This window comes from Carassius carassius, chromosome 37 (genome assembly GCF_963082965.1).
Source record: "Carassius carassius chromosome 37, fCarCar2.1, whole genome shotgun sequence".
Taxonomy (NCBI): Eukaryota; Metazoa; Chordata; class Actinopteri; order Cypriniformes; family Cyprinidae; genus Carassius; species Carassius carassius.
Genome location: NC_081791.1, coordinates 8,104,272 through 8,126,271, shown reverse-complemented (window position 1 = coordinate 8,126,271; position 22,000 = coordinate 8,104,272). Strand labels below are relative to the sequence as shown.

Below are 22,000 nucleotides of genomic sequence, written 5' to 3'. Positions count from 1 at the left end.
CGACTGATAAAAACATCACAATAATCCACAAGTAATCCATTACTGAATCATGTGGATCGTTTACATAATGTTTTTTACCTGTGGTTATTCCAATAGGACACCTATGTGGAAAAATCTCTGCTTTAGAAAAGCAGTGTTATTCCCTAAAAAAAGCTTTAGCAGCATTTGTTTTGATGTTTTGTATCTAATACAATGACATTCCCTCATTAAGAATGGCTTACATGTCCAAATACTTTTTGGAGCCACTGTATATTGACATTTCACAGCATAGCAGACGAATCAGCTCTGAGCAGATAAACCAGAGCAGTGATGGTCCACTGGCACAGCTGACAGACAGATAGTAAAGAGCCGTGGAGCCATGAGATGAACCTAATGTGTGAGACACGGACAGACAAGGAGAGAGAGAGTGAAAGATCTGTGCTCTAATAATATCCTCCAGTGACAGATTAGAGATACAGAGACGCTCGGGGTTAAATAAGGGAGCACATCTCTATTCTGTTATCGATTATCAGTTTGAGGACAGCACAATACAAACACACTGTGAGGTAAGATGCTTCTACTGATGGAATATCTGCTGATCACAATAGACATTTAAACATAATATATTTCATGATAAACCACATCTAAACGGTTTTCCGTTCATTTCTTTTCATAATGAATAAAGTCCTTCATAATGCTCAGGCAATTATATGGGGTTTTAATATAATATAATATAATATAATATAATATAATATAATATAATATAATATAATATAATATAATATAATATAATATAATATAATATAATATAATATAATATAATATAATATAATATAATATAATATAATATAATATAATAATTTTTGATAAGACAATCGGTTTGGAGAATTGATGGACTATATAATAATATATTATACCCTACTATATAAAATATTGCATTATTGTCTTTTTTTATTATTTATTTATTTTTTTACTTCTGTGTTGATATTTGTGAGTAATTGACAATTTTCTTGCAACCTCAAGCATTCACAATTTTTTTCCCCCCAAAATCCACCCTTCATCAAATGCTTTGGCTCTTTCTATTTGTGGAACCGGACATCTCCAGATTCTTGCTCTTTGTGTTAATGCAGCTGAGAAAGCAGTAGGATCACTCATGACTTTGTTTGAGGGGCGTTTCGGTCACTGAGTAGAGATATTCAGGAAATGTGAAGTGGGTCAGAGAAGGACAAGATGAGGCCCTGATGTATTCATGAATTCATTTAGTGGGAGTACTGAGTTAAATTTGATTTTATGTGTCAAATTCATCTGGAAAACACTGAATAAAAGGATTTTGCTCTCTTTTAGTTGCCAAGATGCCTGAACAAGGGTAAGTGTGACTCTTTAAGACCAATAATATCTCGTAATAAGTTGTCATTATATAGTAATGTAAATTTGATGCTGTATTTTCAGGCAAGAGGTAAGTTATGCATTATTTCATCTAATAACTAAAACTTGGATTATTTGATCATCTGTACTACATGTACTGTGTTATAACCTTCACATTTCTGGCCCAGAGGAAGTCCAAGATCTCAGCCTCAAGAAAGCTTATGCTAAAGGTTGGTCTGCAGCTCATCTAAATTCTAAATTCAACATTTAATTTCATATTTATTATTTTATTTATTTATTCGCCACCTTAACAAGCTGCACTATTTAAGATTTAAGAGTTATGATATAAATGTTAATACTTAGAAGTAAAATGTTTGTTCAAAACACTAATTCATAAGAACAATAAACCACAGTATTTTATTTTATTTTATTTTATTTTATTTTATTTTATTTTATTTTATTTTATTTTATTCAATAACACACCACTAGATGGCAAAAATGTGTGTAAATGTTGGGTCTGTCCCAATATCTACACTTGGGGTGCTTCTCAATATCCCTCCTGGTCTCCTCGCCCCTCCGTCCTCCATCCTATGACCCGGAAACCGATCGAGCACAGCTATATTGAAGGACATCTCAATTCTCTAATTGCACCACGAGGAGGCGAGGATCGAGGAGGGAGGAGGCTTCATGAGGAGCGATGAGCGAAGATACACAGGTGTGACACACGTATAAATTCTCCTTCCCCTTCACATATGTTGTAATAAATTTAATTTATATTTTACCTTTTCACTTCAAATAAACCATGCATGTCATATATTTCAAACAGGGCATCTTGCTTTATTAATATTTATTATGAATGTCTTAATTAACAGACTTTAACAACATAAGGACAGATCCCTTTAATCACAGCTAATGACACTTTGAAGTTACTCTGAAGGGAGCGAGGATAAATCATTTCACTTGATTCAAGTCCTCCATCCTCACGTCTTTTCCTTGCGTCCTTCCCTCGCATCCTGAAGAGGTGGAGCTAAGACACGAGGAAAGGAAACGAGGATGCACAAATAAGAATTGAGAAGCACCCTTGGTGTCTTGAAAGTAAGTGTGCAAGACTAATAACAAAGAATAGTCTCTTAAAGAACACTGCATCCACTTCAGCGGTATTTGAGGCTAAGTGTATCCCATCATTCATCAAATTAATAAGGCTATTACATATAATTTGGTAGTAAATGTTTGTGTCTGATGTTACATAGGGATACTAAAAACACAATAATAAGTCAATTTTGAAGTGCAAAAAGAAAGAAAACCATGTAAAAGACCAGCCCATGTAGAAAACCAATAAGTGACCACAAAACCAGTCTTAAGGATCAATTTTAGATTTATAAATCATCAGCATCCCATGATGTATGGTTTATTAGGATCAGACAATATTAGGCCGAGATACACCTATTTGAAAATCTGGAATCTGAGGGTGCAAAATAAATAAATATAAATATTGAGAAAATCACCTTTGAAGTTGTCCAAATGAATTCTTAGCAATGCATATTACTAATCAAAAATTTAGTGTTGATATATTTACAATAGCAAATTTACAAAATATATTCATGGAACATGATCTGTACTTGATGTCCTAATGATTTTTGGCATAAAAGAAAAATCGATAATTTTGTGCCATACAATGTATTTTTTGGCTATTGCTACAAATATATTCCAGCCACTTAAGGTCCAGTATTACATATATGTAAACTTGAACATTTGGTCAAAAGCAAACACCAAAAGTGTGGATACTGGAACAGTCCCACTGGCATACAGTTGTGTGTTTTCAGAGTCTGATGGTGGCCAAAGCCAAGGAGGAGCTGGATCAGGAGGTGTTGGATAAAGAGGAGGAGAAGCAGAGGTATCTGATGGAGAAAGTTCCTCCTCTGCAGACACAGGGCATGTCATTCGCTGAGCTTCAGGTAAGTCTTCTTCAAATGAATTTGACTAGACTCCACCTCCAGTTTTGCTCATTTGGTGCCACACCAAAATCCTCATGACTTGAAATCTAATAGTACAATCACTGCTGCTTGTGCCACTGCCTATTTATTTGCATATTAGCTTTCATAAGGCTAATGCAAATGTCCTGGCCAATGCATGCCTGTCTTAATTTGATTAACTGCAACGTAAAAAGCCAACCATGGGCATTTTTATGAGATGTATGTTTGGGTAAAATGATAACTAGGAAAATTGCCATAATGGTATTTGGTTTCTCATAACAAAAGACCTTTTGGTTAAGCTTTAATGTTGTCAGTAGGCACCCTGTGTAATATAATAGACATTCACATCAAAAAGGATTGATTAACATTTCTGTCTCTTTTAGGAACTCTGTCAAGAGCTTCATGCTAAGATTGATGTGGTGGATGAGGAGCGCTATGATAATGAAGCCAAAGTCTTACTGAATAAGCGTGAGGTATGAAAATCCACATAAGCCACAGTTTAATAACCTGCTGGACAATGGCACAACTTGCTGTCTTCATCTGCTCTATTTGTAGGATTCTAATATTAGTGTGCAGTTCTGAGTAACTGCGGTTTCATGAAAAGGTGGAAGACATTTTCCACCTTTTGTTCCAATACTGTGTGAGCTGTCTTGCTGTCTACTCCCTGCTTAGGCAACTGCCTTCTTAAGGAATATATGAACTGAAATGGAACCTAATTAGGAATAATGTAATACAAACTGTCGTACAAACAGTGCTATTCGTGGGAATCAATTCCCAAACGTTTCCAATACTGTTTGGCATTAGCATGTTGCTAAGCTAAAAACATGGCACTCTGATCAGCTTAAAAAAGTAGCCTACATAAAAGTACACAAAAAGATTAACTAAAATAGTACATTTTAATTATTATGAAACATATTTAGATGTACTGTTCACTTTTAAAGGAATTTTGCTCACAATTGACATTTCTCCTGATTGGTTTGCTGTTTTGAATGGATTTGTTTATTGCAGTGCATTATAGGATTGCCTTCTCCAAAACTAATTCATGAGCGGTGTCCAAAATTGCATACTGAGTACTACAGTGCTAGTATGAATTAAATCCAGATGTACTACATTCATCATGTTGTCTCTAGATATTTTTCTCTCCAAAGTTGCATAGTTACGCGCAAAACTGGAATATTGCATTAAACATTTGCACATTAATCACCGTTTCCATCCAGTGAGATGAAGAAAACAATTCGTCACTTTCTGATAAACTGGTGCCAAATATCAGTAAGAAATTTTTAATTTATTGCAGTAGGAGAAGACACTGAGGGGTATTTTTCATATATAATGTATTCGGTAAATGTGTTTCTATCGTAATTTAAGCATGTTTTATTATTGGACAAAAAATGTACATGACTCAGTTGAGCACATATTTTTTTTACAATCTATGTCTATCTTGCCATTTCTATTCAGCATTTTTTTGAAAATGCACATTAAAATAGGCAGATGGAGCTATTTATGGCATGAGTTGCGCCGCTTCAGGAATCCGTCTACTATTTGATGAATAATGAGCTCTGAAATACTCTTTATTTCACCTATTGTTTTTCGCCTATATGTTATAATACTTAAGTTGGACTATTCAAAATCAGGAATGCAGTGCTAACTTTGAACCTGGAAGGTATGATGCTGCCTACCTTTTAGATTAACTTTTCACAAGTGTAATATGAGGTAGAAGGAGAATGCTATCTATGTAGTGAGCTCACTAGCTTTTGGAACAAAGCCTTAATGTGTCTTTATGCTTATAGATGTTTAATTAAGTAATTAAACAAACAACTGTTTATCTTCTAGGTCAAAGACCTGAACATTAAGGTTCTGGACCTGAGGGGGAAGTTCAAGCGGCCCACCCTGAGGAGGGTGAGGGTTTCAGCAGACGCCATCCTCCGATCTCTCCTAGGCTCAAAGCACAAAGTCTCAATGGACCTACGAGCCAACCTCAAATCTGTGAAGAAAGAGGATACTGAGAAGGTATAACGTCATGTGAACACGTACAGTTATATGACCAAGCTATTCAAGCCATGTCAAACAGGTATATCGATACAAAAGAAACCTCATAGAACAAAACTACTCAAGTAGAAACATTCTGGAATGATAATGGGAGAAATCCGTTGATCCCTCAAGGTTATGCCAGTGAAAACATTACTCATATTTCTAACCTCCTATCTGGACTCGCACTTGGAAAACTTGTGGATCAAGCAATAGGCAACGAAGAGAAACAATGTACCCTGACTATTCAGAGCTTAACAGAGCTCAGACAGAAGGTTGACATCACCAGCAGCAGCTGTTTGAGATGCAGAGGCTCATGGGATATGAAGCGGAGGAGTTAAAAGCAACTTTCAGTGTTTGTCTTGAATATAATACAGGTTGGGTGTTGTATGACAGACACGAGAGTGGACAACAGAAGTATGGTACACTAGAAAAGCTTTTGTGTGGATGTGTAGCTGAATTCAATTGAAATAGCCTTTTCTAATTGTATTTATTTGATGAAAAGCAACACTAAAAATAGAGAAAAAACCCTGGATAGTGTAGTGCAACCTGAAGATTAAATGGGTGTTCCACATTACTTTCAATTAAATCTGTTTGAACTGCATCAGTCAAGTGTGGCAACTACCCAGTAGTGGCTAGTATTTGACCATTTTTTCAAGAATCTGTCCTTTGACTTGAACTTTACTTGTCTATGGTCCGAAGCATAATACTGAACCTTTTAATCCACTACATTACATAAAAGACTTAATTTAGAGTTCAGCTCCTACACATCATAGAGATGTCCAATTTGTGAATGAGCTGATTCTTTTCTATGAACATGTTGAATCGGTTTGCAAATCACACTGAATGATTCATCCACAAATTTCGGGTTGTTCATGAGTCAACAAACAACTTACTGATTCAATGGTCCACTTAGACGAGTCTCCAGTTAAATTTTGCATTAAATCAAAATCAAAACTTGCGTTCACCTGCGTTCATTCGAGTGCCACGCCCATATCTCAACATCAAATCAACAATGATCCATAGAACCAAGTCCCCGCCCAACATTTTTTTCCTTTTCCACAATTCATTACACTTGAATAGCCATCACAATATGCAAAAACAGATCTGTGGCAACTTCTGCTTCATTGCAACTAACAATCCACTTAATTGTTAATGTCTGAAAATGTGCCAAGAACAGCGAGATCCTCAGAACTTCGGGAACTTGCAAGCGAAAAGTAAATTGTTGATTTATAATTGTTGATAATATTATTATGATTATTAAAACCTTTTAAATACATTTGGCCTCAGAATACATGGCTTCTTTTGAATGACCTTCAATGCAGAATGATGCTTTTTAGAAAAAGGGGCGCTATTACACACATACACAAAGAGTAATGAATGTCTAGATCAAAACAAAGTGAAGAAGAAGGAAGCAGTGCAGGTGAAACTGCACTGCTTCCTTCTTCTTCACTTTGTTTTGATCTAGACATTCATTACTCTTTGTGTATGTGTGTAATAGCGCCCCTTTTTCTCTAATAAATATCATAAAGTTATCCTCGCCTGAATTTAAAAAAAAAACGTTTCCAGCATTTTTTATAATTTTAACAAACATATTTTGCAGTGTTGAATATCTTTAACATTTTATTCTATGTTTTTATGTTTTATTCTAGCTTCATGCATTCTTTTTTATCAATACTTGAATGTGGGTAGATTTCATAAAAAAAATAAAAAAAAATGGATGGGATTCAGAAAGATGATCAAAATATAGATGGAGTACATCTCTTTCATCAACACCTCCAAAGCTTACACAGTCCTATACCACTTCCCGAGCCAACATTTAATTCGGTAACGTTAGGCAGTTTTGATTTATATGCCGTTTAATGTTTGTTGATCGTGTTATTTTACATATAGATCTGCTAACAAAAGCGATTGCTTGTTTCTGCTTCTTCTTCACTGTGTTTTGATCCAGACATTCAGTACTCTTTCAGAACATGTGTAATAGCGCCCCCTACCATCTCGTAAATGATGGACAAATCTGTATATGGAGGGGAAATAGTGAACCTCAATTCTGTTTTTCTCAGGCGGGAAGTTGAAGTCGGCCGCGTGCCGCCATCTTGTAGCAGAACTTCACTTGCGTTAGCATCCCATTGACTCCCATTCATTTTGGCGTCACTTTGACAGCGAATAACTTTACATCTGAGGCGTTTAAAGACTCCATTTGTCCATTATTTATTTCTAAAGATACACGACAATGTATAAAGGGCTCCATTACCTTCTATGTTACATTATGGCCCGTAGAAACAGTTTTTGTAAAAATAGGCTAACGATTGCATTATAACCACTCGACTCTCTGTCGCACAGTAGAGAAATTACCGTACAGACAGGAGGAGAAGCTCGCAAGCAATCGGGGAGACGTCAAGAGAGAAGCCCATAGATACAAGCCCTGGCGTTACATTTTAAAATACTATACAAAATAATTAATCAGAATACTTAGTCCTGCTCACTCACGCCAAAGAACTCACCGCTCAAGCTCGCCGTCTCTGCAAGATTAACGATGGCAGTTTTCATGCACAGCTACTAGAAGATTTACATCTGTCAGACAGGTTGCTGACGTCATCATGCTTCGTTTGAGTCTGTGCGTCAGAAACGGAAGTGCTAAAAAATGCTAAAAATGGGCTTTCAATTGAGTTCCAATGGGGTCGCTGTGTCCATTTCTTTTACTGTCTATGGTTTTTCTATGAAAATCTTTCACTCAAGTGGAATCACCCAAAAGGCTAAACCCAAATTCAGTATGGTGATATTTAATGGAATTTCTATAATTTGCTGATCATATAATCATGTTTAAAACAGCTAGTTAGTAGTATCACTTCTGTCTCTTTCTGCAGAAGAGGCCAGTTGAGGACAGTGACTGGAGGAAGAACGTGGAGGCCATGTCTGGTATGGAGGGAAGAAAGAAAATGTTTGATGCGGCAAAAGGCCCCACCCAGTGAAACCTTGTCTAGTAAAGTTAACACTCTATGTACTGTTTGGCAGCAAAAAAAAAAAAAGGATTAGGTTTAGAGTTACATACTAAATATACCATTAAATACCAGATATACTGTTATTTCAGATGTTGTTGATATGATCATTGTAATTCATTGCAACTACTCAGCATTGGTGCAAATCTTTATGCAACTTTCATGTGGCCAATAAGTAAATAATTACTAACTGTATTATGTCAATATTCAGTTATTAGGAAGAGTCAATGGAAGGGCGTACCAATGTATTATGAGAATAAACAAAGATACATTTTTGTTGATGTACAATACTCGTTATATATGTTTAATCTTTCTAAAAGGTTCCCATGCTCAGTTTGGCATGGTTTTCTGTGAATTATTGTTTACGAAAGCTCATAATTCTGATTTGCAGTGGTGAAATTAAATATAGAAAATAAAAAGCACATATAGTTCATCCAAATTGTATGTTGGTAATTGTACTTGCAAAAAAGTGTATACAATAACACAGCTAGAATAGTGTGATAATGTCTTTTTTCATGCTATATAACAGTAAAGTGCCTGAAGAATTTAAACAGATGTGCTGTGTTTCTTTGTTTAGACTAATTTGATGCAAATGTTTAAATTGCCATTGAATAAGCTCGTGCATAGATGAGATAAAGAGCACAGTCAGGAAGTGAAGCGTTAACTAGGGAACTGTCATCTGAAGACAGTGGACTCCAACCCTTATTTGCATAATGGATATGTCTTCCCTGTGTTGGCATCTGGGTGGGGTGTTCAGGCCACTTATGCATGTTGTACTAATTTAACATTTAACAGTTGAAGTGCATTGTGACATTGCTCACTTGGAATGTTTTTTGTTTTTGTTTTTTTCTCTACTTGCATGAGTGAATATAGAGGCAATTGTAAATGAAACAATATAGCGGAAACATGCCACCAGATTTGTCATTCCAGTGGAGTTACCTATTATTTCCTTTAAGACCAAAACATTTGGTATACTGGATATTCTACTATGTCTTTCATCTTGTCAAAGTACAGCAGGTCTAGCTGTCTCTTAAAGGTGTGGCACAGGGAATAAAGCAAACACCTCCAGCCTTCGAGCTTCAATGAATTCTGAACTTTAAAGCAAATACCACTGTGAATAATGAGATAAAGTGATGTCCTGTATGCTTGACTACATTTAAAATGTTGTATTCTAGTGTATTGAATTTAGGTAGGACAGTGTTTCAAAATGTAACATTGTTTTAAAAACAAGCACATTTCACCCTGTCTACACCCGAAATAATGTGACCGAACTAGATTAGAGTCAATACAGCATAAAAAAAGTTCCTATTACAAACAACTAAGATATCAATGTCTATAAACGAAATCACTGACTATCTATTAAAGTGGATAAAGTAGATTGATTAAAGTAAATGAGTCACCCGACACCTGACATTCTACGTTACAAAATATTAAAATACAATATAATATATTATAGAATATTTATTTTAATGATATATTCTGCTTTTAGCTTTCTGTCATTCCATATAACTAAACAATGTTAACATAAAAATAAATATAAGATAAATATAATGCTATTTGTTTTTTTATGTATCCTACAATATTCAAGGTGAACAGAATGTAGAATAGATTAAAAAAGAAATGCAATATATTTTAGTTATAATATATATATATATTGCTTCTTGCTTTTTGAAATAACTAAAACAATATATTTTTCGAGTTTTGTTGTTTTTATTTGGGGTGAGGGAGGGGGGATCTAGTAGCCTAATAATTTAGTTAATTTTTAGCATATATATTTTTTTTACATTTATTTTAGCTTCCAGCTTTTAGACATTTCACATAACTAAAACAATGTATGTTTTGAGTTTTTTTTTCTTAACTATCATTCTACAGTTTGTTTACATATTCTACATACCCAATCCAACAACCTCTCTCATTTTTAGTTATGTACATTGATATTGTAAGTTTGGAGATATGCAGATGTGTTCCTTCTTCGACCTCACGCTGTAGCGCTGCTCAAGTGTGTTGATAGCGCACAGGTATGATGCGCGCGCGCGCGGCGGGAGGTGATGTTGGTGGTCATGTGACGCGGCTCGTGAAGGTGCGGGCGCGGGGTAAAGGTGGCACACAAGACACAGGGAAGAGAGCGACACTTCATACACCTCTCTCCAACCGAGCTCAACACAACAACACAACACACTAACCATGTCTATTAGCCGGAAAAACTGGTCTGCTTTGTCAACGTAAGTATAAATGTACATTTAGCGTTTATTTTGTTTAGCTAATAGTTTTGCGATTAATGAACAGGTTGCAGAAGCGCAGGTGTGTCAGTGTTTATACTGACGTTATAGATGCTTATCGTATAGACATGTTAACTAATATCAGAACTATAACTGGAAATAAACTGTTTTTTAGGGTTTCTACTTTTTTACCCTAGCTCTAATTTCTGTAAACGAAAAAATCAAACCTTAAGACTTTCCAAATAAGCAAAGCAGCCAAGAAGGCACTTGAGCTTCAGAAATATAGCACCCAGGGCAACACTTCCAATGTATTGTAATTGAAAATCGTCATCATGTGCATTTTTGGATGACAACTTTACGACTGAAATAAAACTGAAAGTAACTGAGTCTGGAATGGATGTGCAGTTTGAGTTTGTGGTGCGGGTTGTGAATATTTTGATACTGTAATGCACTCAAATGGAAAGTAATGTCACGCCATCAGACTCAAGGCATTGAGTATCCTTTAACCAAAACAGAGCTTGAAAAACCAGTTAATGCACAATGAATCACTGTTTTCAAACTGAAATACAATAGTCCACCTCTGGGATATATCATCGAGAACTTTGATCGTAATGAATCTTCTTATACTTTCAAAAAGACTGACAGGATAGGTTTGTGAACAGAGTTTTAAATCAGTCCAATAAAAAGTTTGAATTCAAGGCAAAAGTGGTTGTGTCCAAAAGTTCTAATCTTTCAGGCAATTAGGGGAAAAATATATTTTGGGGATGCAGTAGAATAAAACAATCGACCTTTCTATGAATCAACCGGAATCAGTGTTCACAGGAAACTGGAATGCTGAAACCATATATGTTTATATGCATTATCAATGTGATGTTTTTATCTTGAGGCTGGCTCGACAGTGGACTATGGAGGATGAGGAAGAGTTGGAGAGAGAGAGGAGGAGGAAGACAAGGGAGTCTACAGCAGACACAGATGAAAGTCCCACTGAAGAGACCAAACCACAAACCAGTAGGTGCGAGAACAAAAAAGGACAAAATTACAGAGAAAACCCAACTTCAGACTACATTAATGGTGTATTTATGCTTTCCCTTCCCTCTTCAAATGGCTTAAGAGCTGTAATTGGCTTTAGAACTCAGTGATATATATCAAATTCAATGCAAATTTTGTGCTAAGCATTTGCGTGAAGCAATTGACCTTACAGAACATAAGGATGAGTGCTTCAGAGAGCTTTAGATAAAGGTTTATGGTATCATAAAAGTGAATATGAATATGATCTACATGTAATGTTATAATTTGGTCTCATAATACGATATGTGGACACTGCCCCAAACTATTTTTTTTTCTGAGAAATAAATTTACTAGAGTTTCATGTGATTTACCACAATGTCTCTTAAGTGCCATAAATGAGTGATGATTCCATCAGAATACAAAGACTGAATCCTGACCCCCACAAGAAAAACAATAATATTTGGAAAAAATAGATAAAATCTGTGTGGAAAAAAGATATCTCTCTATATACAAAAAAAAAAAAAAAGTCTGCATCCCCTTTGTGGAAAAAAAAGTGTGCTTAATTTGTATTGAATGTGCACCTCTAGTCTACCTTAAATCTTAAAGTATATCATTATTAATGTACAAATTATTATATATTATATTGAATATAATATATTGAAATAAATTACTTGCAAGATTAAACAGAAATGGCATTAAAGTATTTTACCATAAATGTCAGTACATTCAGCAGTAAATAGAAGCAATTATGAAATTACATATATAGAGATGTACTTAAGTTGTACTTAAGTGGTTCAAATATTTCACTTTTAAAAACAGGTAATTGCATTTAATTTAACTTTAAACTATAATACATTTTCATTTCTTTTCAATAAACACACAAGTGTCCAAATCAGTATATCCAGCTTGCACATATTTTGCACGTTTACATATTTTTCACAAGATTTTAACCACTTAAAGACTTAAACCCAGTAAGAATGCATGGAAATGAATCTTCAAACGCTAACATGACATGACAACATGCTAAACACACTACTGTAACGTCTCCAGTGTTAGCGGGCCTGCTGATGCTGGCGACTCCGGTGGAGGTCTGGCCCAGCTGCAGATGGACTTTGTGGAGATGTTGCGAGTCCGTGATGAACGGAGGAGGATGAGGCACGTTGAAACCCTGAGGAAGAATAAGGAGGAAGATGATGGGGGCAAAGAGACCGGCCCGGATGCGGAGCCCCGTGTGGAGCTGCTGGGGGAAGAGCAGGACGAGGAATTCTTCAAGAACATTCAGCGCTGCGTGGAGACCTTCATCTCACCAGAACCTCCCACCAACTCCAGAGACTCAGAGACACACCACAAGGTAGGAAGACATGGATTCTCAATGTACAGTAGTTCTTCTACAGTGTTGTGATGCTTTTAGAGGAAGCAGAGGTGGTCTAAAACCTACAGAGCTGACAACTTAGCATTCTAAGGAGTCATGGGTCAGCTTCAAGCAGGCAACAGACTGTTATATTGCCATCAGCCGATAGCTGTGGCCAACTGGCCAATTTATAATAGAGAAGTGGTTCTCAACCTTCAAGACTTCAGTTTCCACACCAATATTTCCCAACACTGTTCCTGGAAACACCCCAACACTACACATTTTCAGACTCATCCTAATAAAAACACACTGGAATCAACTCATCATCTTATTGGTAGAGACTCCAATGCATGTAATGGATGGGTCAGATGAGAGAGACATCCAAACTGTGTACTGCTGGGGTGTCTCCAGGATCAAGATTGGGAAACACTGATCCATAAAAATACTTGAAAACCAGACACTCCTAGTTTCTGTAAATTAAATAACAGAATTTCAAAAGTTTAAAGTTACATGCTCTTTTCACTCTGTTTAACCAATAAACTGACTGCATTTTCTAACTGAACAGCATTTTCCAGCTGATTTACTTGGCTTTACTCACACCTTTTACAGTACCTAAGAAGATATTTTAGATCTTGGCATAACTAGAAAAATGTATATTGGTTGTAAAACTTCACATGGAGGTTTAGGTTTTTTTTGTTGTTGTTTTGTTGTTTTTTTAGACTACATTATTAATTCAGGTTTTCCATAAAGAAAAAAAATGAGGAGAATTAAAGAAACATTTTTATTTCTAGTTATATTAACTTTTTTCTCTTATTTTAATCATCTTAAGGCTCCTTTTGATGTTTGCCCTGTATTAGAGCTATGTTCCCCCAATATCAGTACCAAAATCTACCTGCTTCATCAATAAATGATGTATTTTTCCCCCTTTTTTTCTTTTAGTAGTAGTAGTAGTTATTTATTTCATTGAAATGCCAGCATCTTCATGGCAATAATACAAGAGTTCCATAAACAAGAGTTAAAACATAAAAACAAAAAACAAATAAATAAATAAATCAAAACAAATCAAAACGAGAAATACAGCAGTTAAAATATATTAATATATTATAAGTTCTAAAATCTTTTCTGGTAAAATATTACTAAGTGTACTTCATAAAAAGTAAATCACCTTTAAAACAGTCCAGTAAAATATGTTTAATGGTCTTGCAGAACATGCTTAGAGATGGTTCTTCAGCATGGCATTGACAGTCATGTAAGACCTAAAGACATCTCCCACTTCCCACTTCCAAATCTTGTTTTAAGGGAGAGAAAAAGTCTCTATAAAAAGTTAATATTCAAGATAAATTATTATATGTAATAAACTACAGAATCTAAGGTAGACTATTTCATCCACAATCTGCATTTGCTTTGTAATTTTTCTGTTTATTGGCATATCGCTGTGGGCTTAACATCACGTTTACGTCAGACTCTCCTGGAATCAACGCACACATCAGTTATGGTTGCACTGCTGGGCTTGGTATGGTTTGCCATTAAGAGCAATTATGAGTAACTTCTTTAAATAAACCAATTTAAACCTTTGTATGTTTTGGCATGGCATATTCTTTGCAAAGGCTGGGATCTTGTTTTTTGATAGGGTTATGCATCAGTTCTCACAGCAGGGGAACATTAATGTTGCAAATGACATTGTAGCATTACTCATTAGGTGCTATATACAGTAGTGACATGGTTAGGTTGTACTGAAGGTAGACGGCAGTGTCATGTTGTTTTTGTCATTCTTAGACATGTTCTCTTAGTTTAAATGAAATTGTTTTGCAATTGTTAATTATAAAATCCTCTTCTCTCTGATATCTCTATTGTCAGTTGTGCGTAGTGTATATCTGACAGGTTTCATCATGTGGCTAGGGGTCAGAGGTCATCTGCTTGCTGTGAAGCTGTGTAGAATGTGTAATTAATCATCTACAGGATTAAGAGAAAGAGCTGCGGGAGGCCCAGTGTTTCTCACACACACCTACAGGGCCCTGACATGAGAACATGAAGTCATTTGACCCACTTCTGAAGTGTGCCGTCACTTCTGTGAAAGCTTTAAAAACAGTGTGCAACCTGTAACTAAATACACAGCGATGCTGAAATACTGTTAAAGGAACTAATTCGATGTATTAAAATGCCCCTTTTAATGAAACTGCAGTATTTCACTCTAACTATGAATCTGTAGTTTGTGTTAATTGTCTGCTTATGTATAATCAAAGCATAAACTGCACATTTACATTATGTCAGACAATAATTCAAAAGATGGTAGTGATCTTAAATCAAAAGTGACCCAATTTCAATTTAAACATGCAATTTCCTAAAGATTTTCCTAAAGGTTGGTGATGTGACTAAAATCTTATATCACAGTACAAAAGTAGTGGTGTACACTAAAGTTCACAGGTTTGATTCATTTTACTGAGCAAGGGTGCATTAAATTGATCAAAAGTAACAGTAAAGACAATATAGTAATATAATCATAATACAATACATGATCATATATAATAAATATAATGTTAAGATCTCTATTCATATAAATGCTGCTTATTTAAACTTTCCATTCATCAAAGAATCCTTAAAAATATCACTGTTGCGGCAAATCAGGATATTAGACTGTAATGATGCTTAAAATTCAGGAATAAATTACATTTTAACATATTAAAATAGAAAACGGTTATTTTCCAATCTTATTTATATTTTACAGTTTTAGCATTTTTACAGTGTTTTCTGACCCCAAACCTCTATCAGAATATTATTAGTGTTTCCTTGTAAATCAATTGTCAAAGTTTTGTATGTATTAAATAACCTTGTCATAATGCCAATTGTTACATAATCCAATCAATAAAATATCTATACAAAAGAATTGTTCTTAATCTCATTGATAATTTTCTCTTTTTATTTGGAACCCGATGGACGCAGACCAAAAGATAAGATTATGCTGAATGAATGATAAGTCTGGCAACAGTGCAAAAACAACTTCCTATTATATCTAACAGCTGAGCTCAAAACAAGCACCAGACAACAGACCACACATAACTGAGCTGAGTTCACCTATAGTGACGCAAAATGCTGAACAATTTCCAACAACAAGACCACTTAATAAGTCCTTCATCTTGACACATTTCCATCACAAAGCAATCCTGCACACTGGCGTATCTATACCACGGTGTTTAGCAACATACCGGTTAACACATTTCTACCAGCACATCATACTACAGTACATGGCTCATTTACATACTCATTGGCATGTTTTGTCTTTTTATAGCAAGAAAATGGAGGCACGAACCAAGATTCAACATCAACAAACTCCCAACCCCCGCCAAAAGCATCCAGAAAGTTTGTGAGGTATTTACAATGTACCCATTACAAATATTTGAATTGGTGTTTCATTATTTCTCTCACTGTGACTGGAGACATTGATCTGTTTGCAGTTGCTCACTTTGATAATGAAAGTACGATCGTTGCCCTGCTTACTGTTGTTCTCTTTGATCAGCTCTCTCTCCATCTCCTTTGATAAGAGTCCCACATCACCCTCAGCAACCAGCAGACTGGTTTCTCCTCTGAGCCCCAAGTCTCCGCCCTCTCAGTCCTCGAGGGCGGAGTCACCTCACAGCTCCACCCACTCCGGCTCCATGAGCCCCACACCGAATGGAGACGCAGAGGTGAGACTGCCACGACTGAAACTAACAGCACTGCTGTCTCGTTTAGCATAGTTTCCCTACAGAAAGTACTATGGTGATACCATGGTACAATGGCAGTCATTCCATTGTACTACAACATTTGTAGGTCAAAAGCATATATACAAAGGCATTTATGTAGTACTTCAAAGAATAGCATAATATTACCAATGTACCAAAGTAGAATGGTGTTAGAACTCCCTCCAGAGGAACATTGACACTATGACACTTACTGGTTTTATTGTGGCCAAAAAAAAAAAACACATTTTCACAGATTATAAATGATAAAGGGGATAAAGGAGACAAAAAAAATGTTGGTGTAGGATTTGCATTGACACAATTTTCACAATTAATTACAAAAAACGGCATTGAATTAAATACAATTTTAATGTAGAAAGACTGAAATAGAATTTCCTTATAAAACACAAAGGAGTAATCTTTGTTTCACTTACAACTTTACAAACATATTTTAACCATGTTTCACTGAAAACAAATGTGTAGAACTGAATTATTGAAATCATCAGGCATTCCTGAGTAAAAGTTTCAAATAAACTGCAGGTAACACGCTGAATTAAACATGAAATATGAAGTGGAAGTAATGTTTTACAGTGTACACTGGGGAATAAAAGGAAAGATTGACTTTACAGAAATTACTAGTAAATCTCAGAAATAATTACAATGTAAGCAATGCATTGGATCCCATTCTGTACACAGACTTCTGTTCTTTACTGGAGCCACATTCTGCAGCTGAATAATTTGAGTTACTTCTAGAGATCTAAACCAGGCTTCATCATTTATTGACTGATTATACTTGTGTAATTCATTATGCATTATCTTACAGTTTCTCCTCTTACGGCCTTATTTTATTTGCATGTGTGCACAGAGACATGAAAATGGGTCACCGAGCAGTTTCGAACCAGCTGCAAAACCTGCGTTCACACGGCAGAGCTCCAGAACGGTGTCCTTCAGGGTAAAGCTCTCGTTTGAATGCATAAATACATCTGAGCAAATTAAGTATGAGAGTCAATATGTTATATAACACAGTGTCAACATTTGCATTTCATGTGGACAGTACAGCAAGCCACTAAACTGTCAAATTTGCTTGTGTCAATAACCTTCAAGTGCTACGTCACATACAGCTTTTATTATTTATGCCATGTTCTGTCAGAACTCATTTGTTAAATATTTGACTAACTCAACACACACACACACAGACACAGACACAGACAGACAGTACTGCTTTGTGCCTCAGTGTCATTATCCATTTCAGATGATGAAGAAGAAGGAGGAAAAAAACATGCCGCTACAGAGAAGGTACTGATCCACACACACACAAATAAATAAATGAAAAGTGCATGTGAAATTTTTGCTTAATTAAGTACTACTTTTGTGAAAAATAAGTGTGCTTAACTGTAAAAAATGTGCACTTGTACTTCAAATAAAAAAAACCTGTACTTGCAGATAATAATACAATATTCATGAAATATTTCATGACTGTTTCTTAACACACTTAAGTACATTTTTAAAAAGTGCACTTTGTAATATAATGTGTAAAAGATTTACGTTAAATACAATTCAAATCATTGTTTTAATTTTTATTTTTCCTTTAAAGAAGTACATTTATATGTCGACTAACATACTAAAGCACATGTAAAGTACTTGATTTTAATTTCAACTGTAGTGTCTTAATTCAAGATTACATTTTAAATCTAGTTAATAGAGAAGGTAGTATATTTTAAATCTTTGACATTGCAACTTTGGCATTACAAATGTGCAAAATATTTAAATACATAACATACAAGTTTCAATAGAAAATTACATTAAAGTATATTTACTTATAATACTTAAGTCCTACTCAAGTGAGTTTATAAAAAGCCCTTTAAAGTTCAGTTAACTGCATTTAATATAAATTTAAACTATAATACATTTCATTTAATTGTAATTGACATGCACTTTAATTTTACTCAATTGTTCACAACTTAAATTTAACAATGGGCTATCAGTTGCATTACATCTTTATAAAATATTCTCTTTTAGTTTAGTTTTTTTATGTTCCATGTTCCTGAAGAGAACATGATTATTTTCTGAATATGGTAACACTGTCTTATCTTTTACATAAATGATTAATGTTAGTTAAAAACATTATTGTTCATTGTTAGCACATGTACAATGTTTCTTAAAAAAATATTAGTATACATTACAAGACATCAATACATGTTGTAGAAGTATTGCTCATTGTTAGTTTGTAAATTATTGCATTGATTAATACACACAACCTTATTACCTGACCACAATATCAGATATACAACTGAAATAATCAATCAATGACACTGATTATTTCAAAACTGATGTAAATAAGCTTATACAGTGATGAGTTACTACAATCTGCATTTCCGTCTCTCTTATGAACATCCAATCTCGTCCACAGTGCAAGTGTGCGGATTGCAGCGAAGACCTTTGAATCCAATAAGGTAAAGCTATTAAAGACAAATCAACTTTAAACACCTTCAGTCCGGTCTCAATATGAACTCTCAAGCTTATTGTTGATGTTCTGGTCCATAGAGCCCCAAACAGGAGGAGGAGCAGCAGACGCCGTTTCAGAGAAAGTGAGTGTGTCTCTATTAGTTTCTGTTTGAGCAGCAGTAAATGAGTGTGTGTTGAATTAACTGCTGTCTGTGCTGTTCCTCAAGCTCCCGACAGAGGTTATCGTCTCGCTCCATTCAGGAGAAAATGGAACGACTGGCTCAAGCCTCACAGGTTTGAATCCGAAATGACTAAAAACTTGACACTTCTCCACATCCTGCATTTTTTAAAAATGCATCAAAGATAAAAATGATATATATATTTTTTGAGAACTGTTACATGCACTGCAAAAAAAATTGCATATTTTTTCCAATACAAATATTTAAACATTCTTAAGTCAAGATTTGATTTTTACACTTCACAGGCAAATTGAAGATATGAAGTCATGTTTTCTGAATAACTGAACAAAATTAAATGTGCTTAAAACAAGAACAAAAATCTGCCAAGTATCTGGACAGATATCAGGAATTAAGCAGATTCTTCTGTTCCCACTGACAGATGTCCGACTTTCGTCTGTTTGATCAGTTTCACATAAGCATGTCTTTTGTCATTTTGAGTCTCCAGTAAATATATCTTGATTTAATAATGTTTGGACACTTTTACTGGAAAACAAGACAAAATACAGGGGTAGAACAGCATTCGTTTTCTGAGATCTACTTTGTTAATGCAAGACATTTACATTTAGAGACCACATTGACATATCTCATTCAGTTTATTCTTTATATTTTCTTTACTTGTTCTTAAAAAATGTTAAATTTACAATTATAAAACCTAGCTGAAAAGTTGCTCATAATATGTCTGAATGCCACTTTATTTAATTCTATGTAAAGGTTTTAAACTTCATCGATTGGTCTCAAAATGCTGCTAATATGGTTGCAGTCGATAAAATTAATATCAAACTAATATCAAGTTGTGTATCAGGATAAGCAGCTGTCGAAAGCTTTTTGGGAACAGCGGCAGATATTGCTGAATGTAAGAATTGTGTTGCTCTTTTCAACTTTTAGAAATGGGAAATCTCCAAAACCCCAGTGGTGCACCAGACTGTGTGTTTAGCGGATGAGGTGTCAAGAAAGAGGGAGCTGTTTGAGAAAGAACAGGAGGGATCCGACAGAAGCCATGTGTTCTCCAGACAGGTGATTTATTTCCCTGTTTTAGCTCATCTGAACTGACCTTTCAATCATTTGTTAAGAACATTTACTTTGTTTCAGGAGTTTCGCAGCTTTTCTTCGGGAATCTCTGATCGAATTAATCGCTGGGTCCAGAAGAAAACATTTACTGTGTCATCATCATCACCATCATTGTCATCATCTCATAGTCCTTTGGTAAGTGCTGCATTATGGAGGCATACTTTATTTTATTTTATTATAAGGAGATGATGAGATGGTACACACTGGGAAGATGTGGTGTGAACCTTCTGATGATTTCACTGGTTTTCTCCAGGCTTCGGCTTGGTGGCAGTATTTCCCTTTGCACTGAGTCTGTTTCGTTCACTCATCTGACCTCGTTAGTCATCACACAAATATTTGTCATGTATGTGGTGAATCTGGAGTAATTATGTGCACCAATGAAATGACAGGTTTGAGCCATGATTCATGTAATCAGTCTAGGTAATGACACATAACCTTTTCCATTTATCTTTGTAATGTGGAAGATTCTCGCCTGACTTGACTTGAATGAGTTAAAGGCTTTATGTTTTCTCTCATAAGTCATTTGTTTATGCTCAGGATCTGAGACATGTGAGCATCTCCAGTAAGAAAAGTTTGTTTGAAAGAGGACAAGACCAGGACCACAAGTGACTCACTCATGGATAAAGACAAAGTGAGCAGATCGTTTGTCTCAAAAAAAAAAAGCAAAGAAAAATAGATACGCATTTATTTGCACTGAACATACGTTTTATGTTCAGTTAAGCGTACCGCATTGTCATTAATGTACTAACAAAAATGTTTTCTGTAATAGTAATGTTTCATTATACATCAGTAACAATTGTTGTAATTCAAATAATGTAGCTACACTTTAATTTGAACAAATCACTGTATCCAGGTGTTTTCTTTCTTTCTGCATTACAGGTTTAATGAGATTCATTTGATCATGTGTCTCTGCAGATTTTGAAGGAAGCGTGATCGACTCTTTCAGACACTCAGTGCCAAGGATTGTCTCTAAACTCCTTTTCCTTCTGCTTCTTTACGTTGGCTAATTCCTCAGCACTTTTAAGGCATAGTACTGATCTGCATTATTTGGGTAAATTGAAGGCTTATGTTATTGGTTGTGAATGCGTGTACTAATGGATTGGGGAATGCAACAGGACTGTATTATAAACTGAACATCCCAGGCTTTATCTGACAGCAGGAATACAGCTTCTTTGTGTCTGTGCCAGACACTCCTGTTCCTTGTAGCTTGATATTTGTGCTGTTGATAAGTAATCTATGACCTGAGCCATAACTGATAACAGTCCAAGGTACAACTGTAATATCATGAATGTCTGTTTCAATGAACCTGCTGATAGTAAGCTCAATGATTCATTTGTAATGAAGCTGGAATCGTGCGCTGAAGCTGACCTATGCTCTCGCTGCTGTTGTTTTAACCTGCCGGAGACTAAAGTCATCATAAGGAGACGTAATTCAGACGTAATCTATGGAGAAATGTGCCCTATCAAGCCCTTTGCTGACTTCAATCCATTCCTATTCAAGCTTAGCTTTCCTTTTTTGCTAACCGACCTGTCATGTAATTATCTCTTCAGCCCGGAAGGGTTATGCTGTAGATTAATAAACTTTTTTTTTTTACTAGTGATTATGTTGTCTCA

General features: G+C 35.3%; 2 protein-coding genes across 2 annotated transcripts; both read left to right on the top strand.

Annotated features, from left to right (window-relative positions):
* The first annotated feature begins 368 nt into the window (after positions 1-368).
* tnni1a (troponin I type 1a (skeletal, slow)) lies at positions 369-8,892 on the top strand. Its single transcript, XM_059527290.1, has 7 exons — positions 369-545; positions 1,324-1,345; positions 1,533-1,574; positions 3,168-3,299; positions 3,701-3,790; positions 5,148-5,324; positions 8,210-8,892. The coding sequence occupies exons 3-7, from the start codon at positions 1,566-1,568 to the stop codon at positions 8,312-8,314; spliced, it is 513 nt and encodes a 170-aa protein (XP_059383273.1). The 5' UTR covers positions 369-545; positions 1,324-1,345; positions 1,533-1,565; the 3' UTR covers positions 8,315-8,892.
* A 1,515-nt stretch (positions 8,893-10,407) lies between these two features.
* On the top strand, positions 10,408-21,944 carry lad1 (ladinin). The gene is made up of 14 exons (XM_059526994.1): positions 10,408-10,563; positions 11,447-11,572; positions 12,619-12,919; positions 16,206-16,285; positions 16,434-16,602; positions 17,501-17,587; positions 17,888-17,931; positions 19,046-19,088; positions 19,180-19,223; positions 19,308-19,374; positions 20,205-20,333; positions 20,409-20,522; positions 20,925-21,033; positions 21,316-21,944. Exons 1-13 carry the CDS (start codon positions 10,526-10,528, stop codon positions 20,994-20,996), a joined length of 1,314 nt encoding a protein of 437 aa, XP_059382977.1. The 5' UTR covers positions 10,408-10,525; the 3' UTR covers positions 20,997-21,033; positions 21,316-21,944.
* The last annotated feature ends 56 nt before the right edge of the window (positions 21,945-22,000 follow it).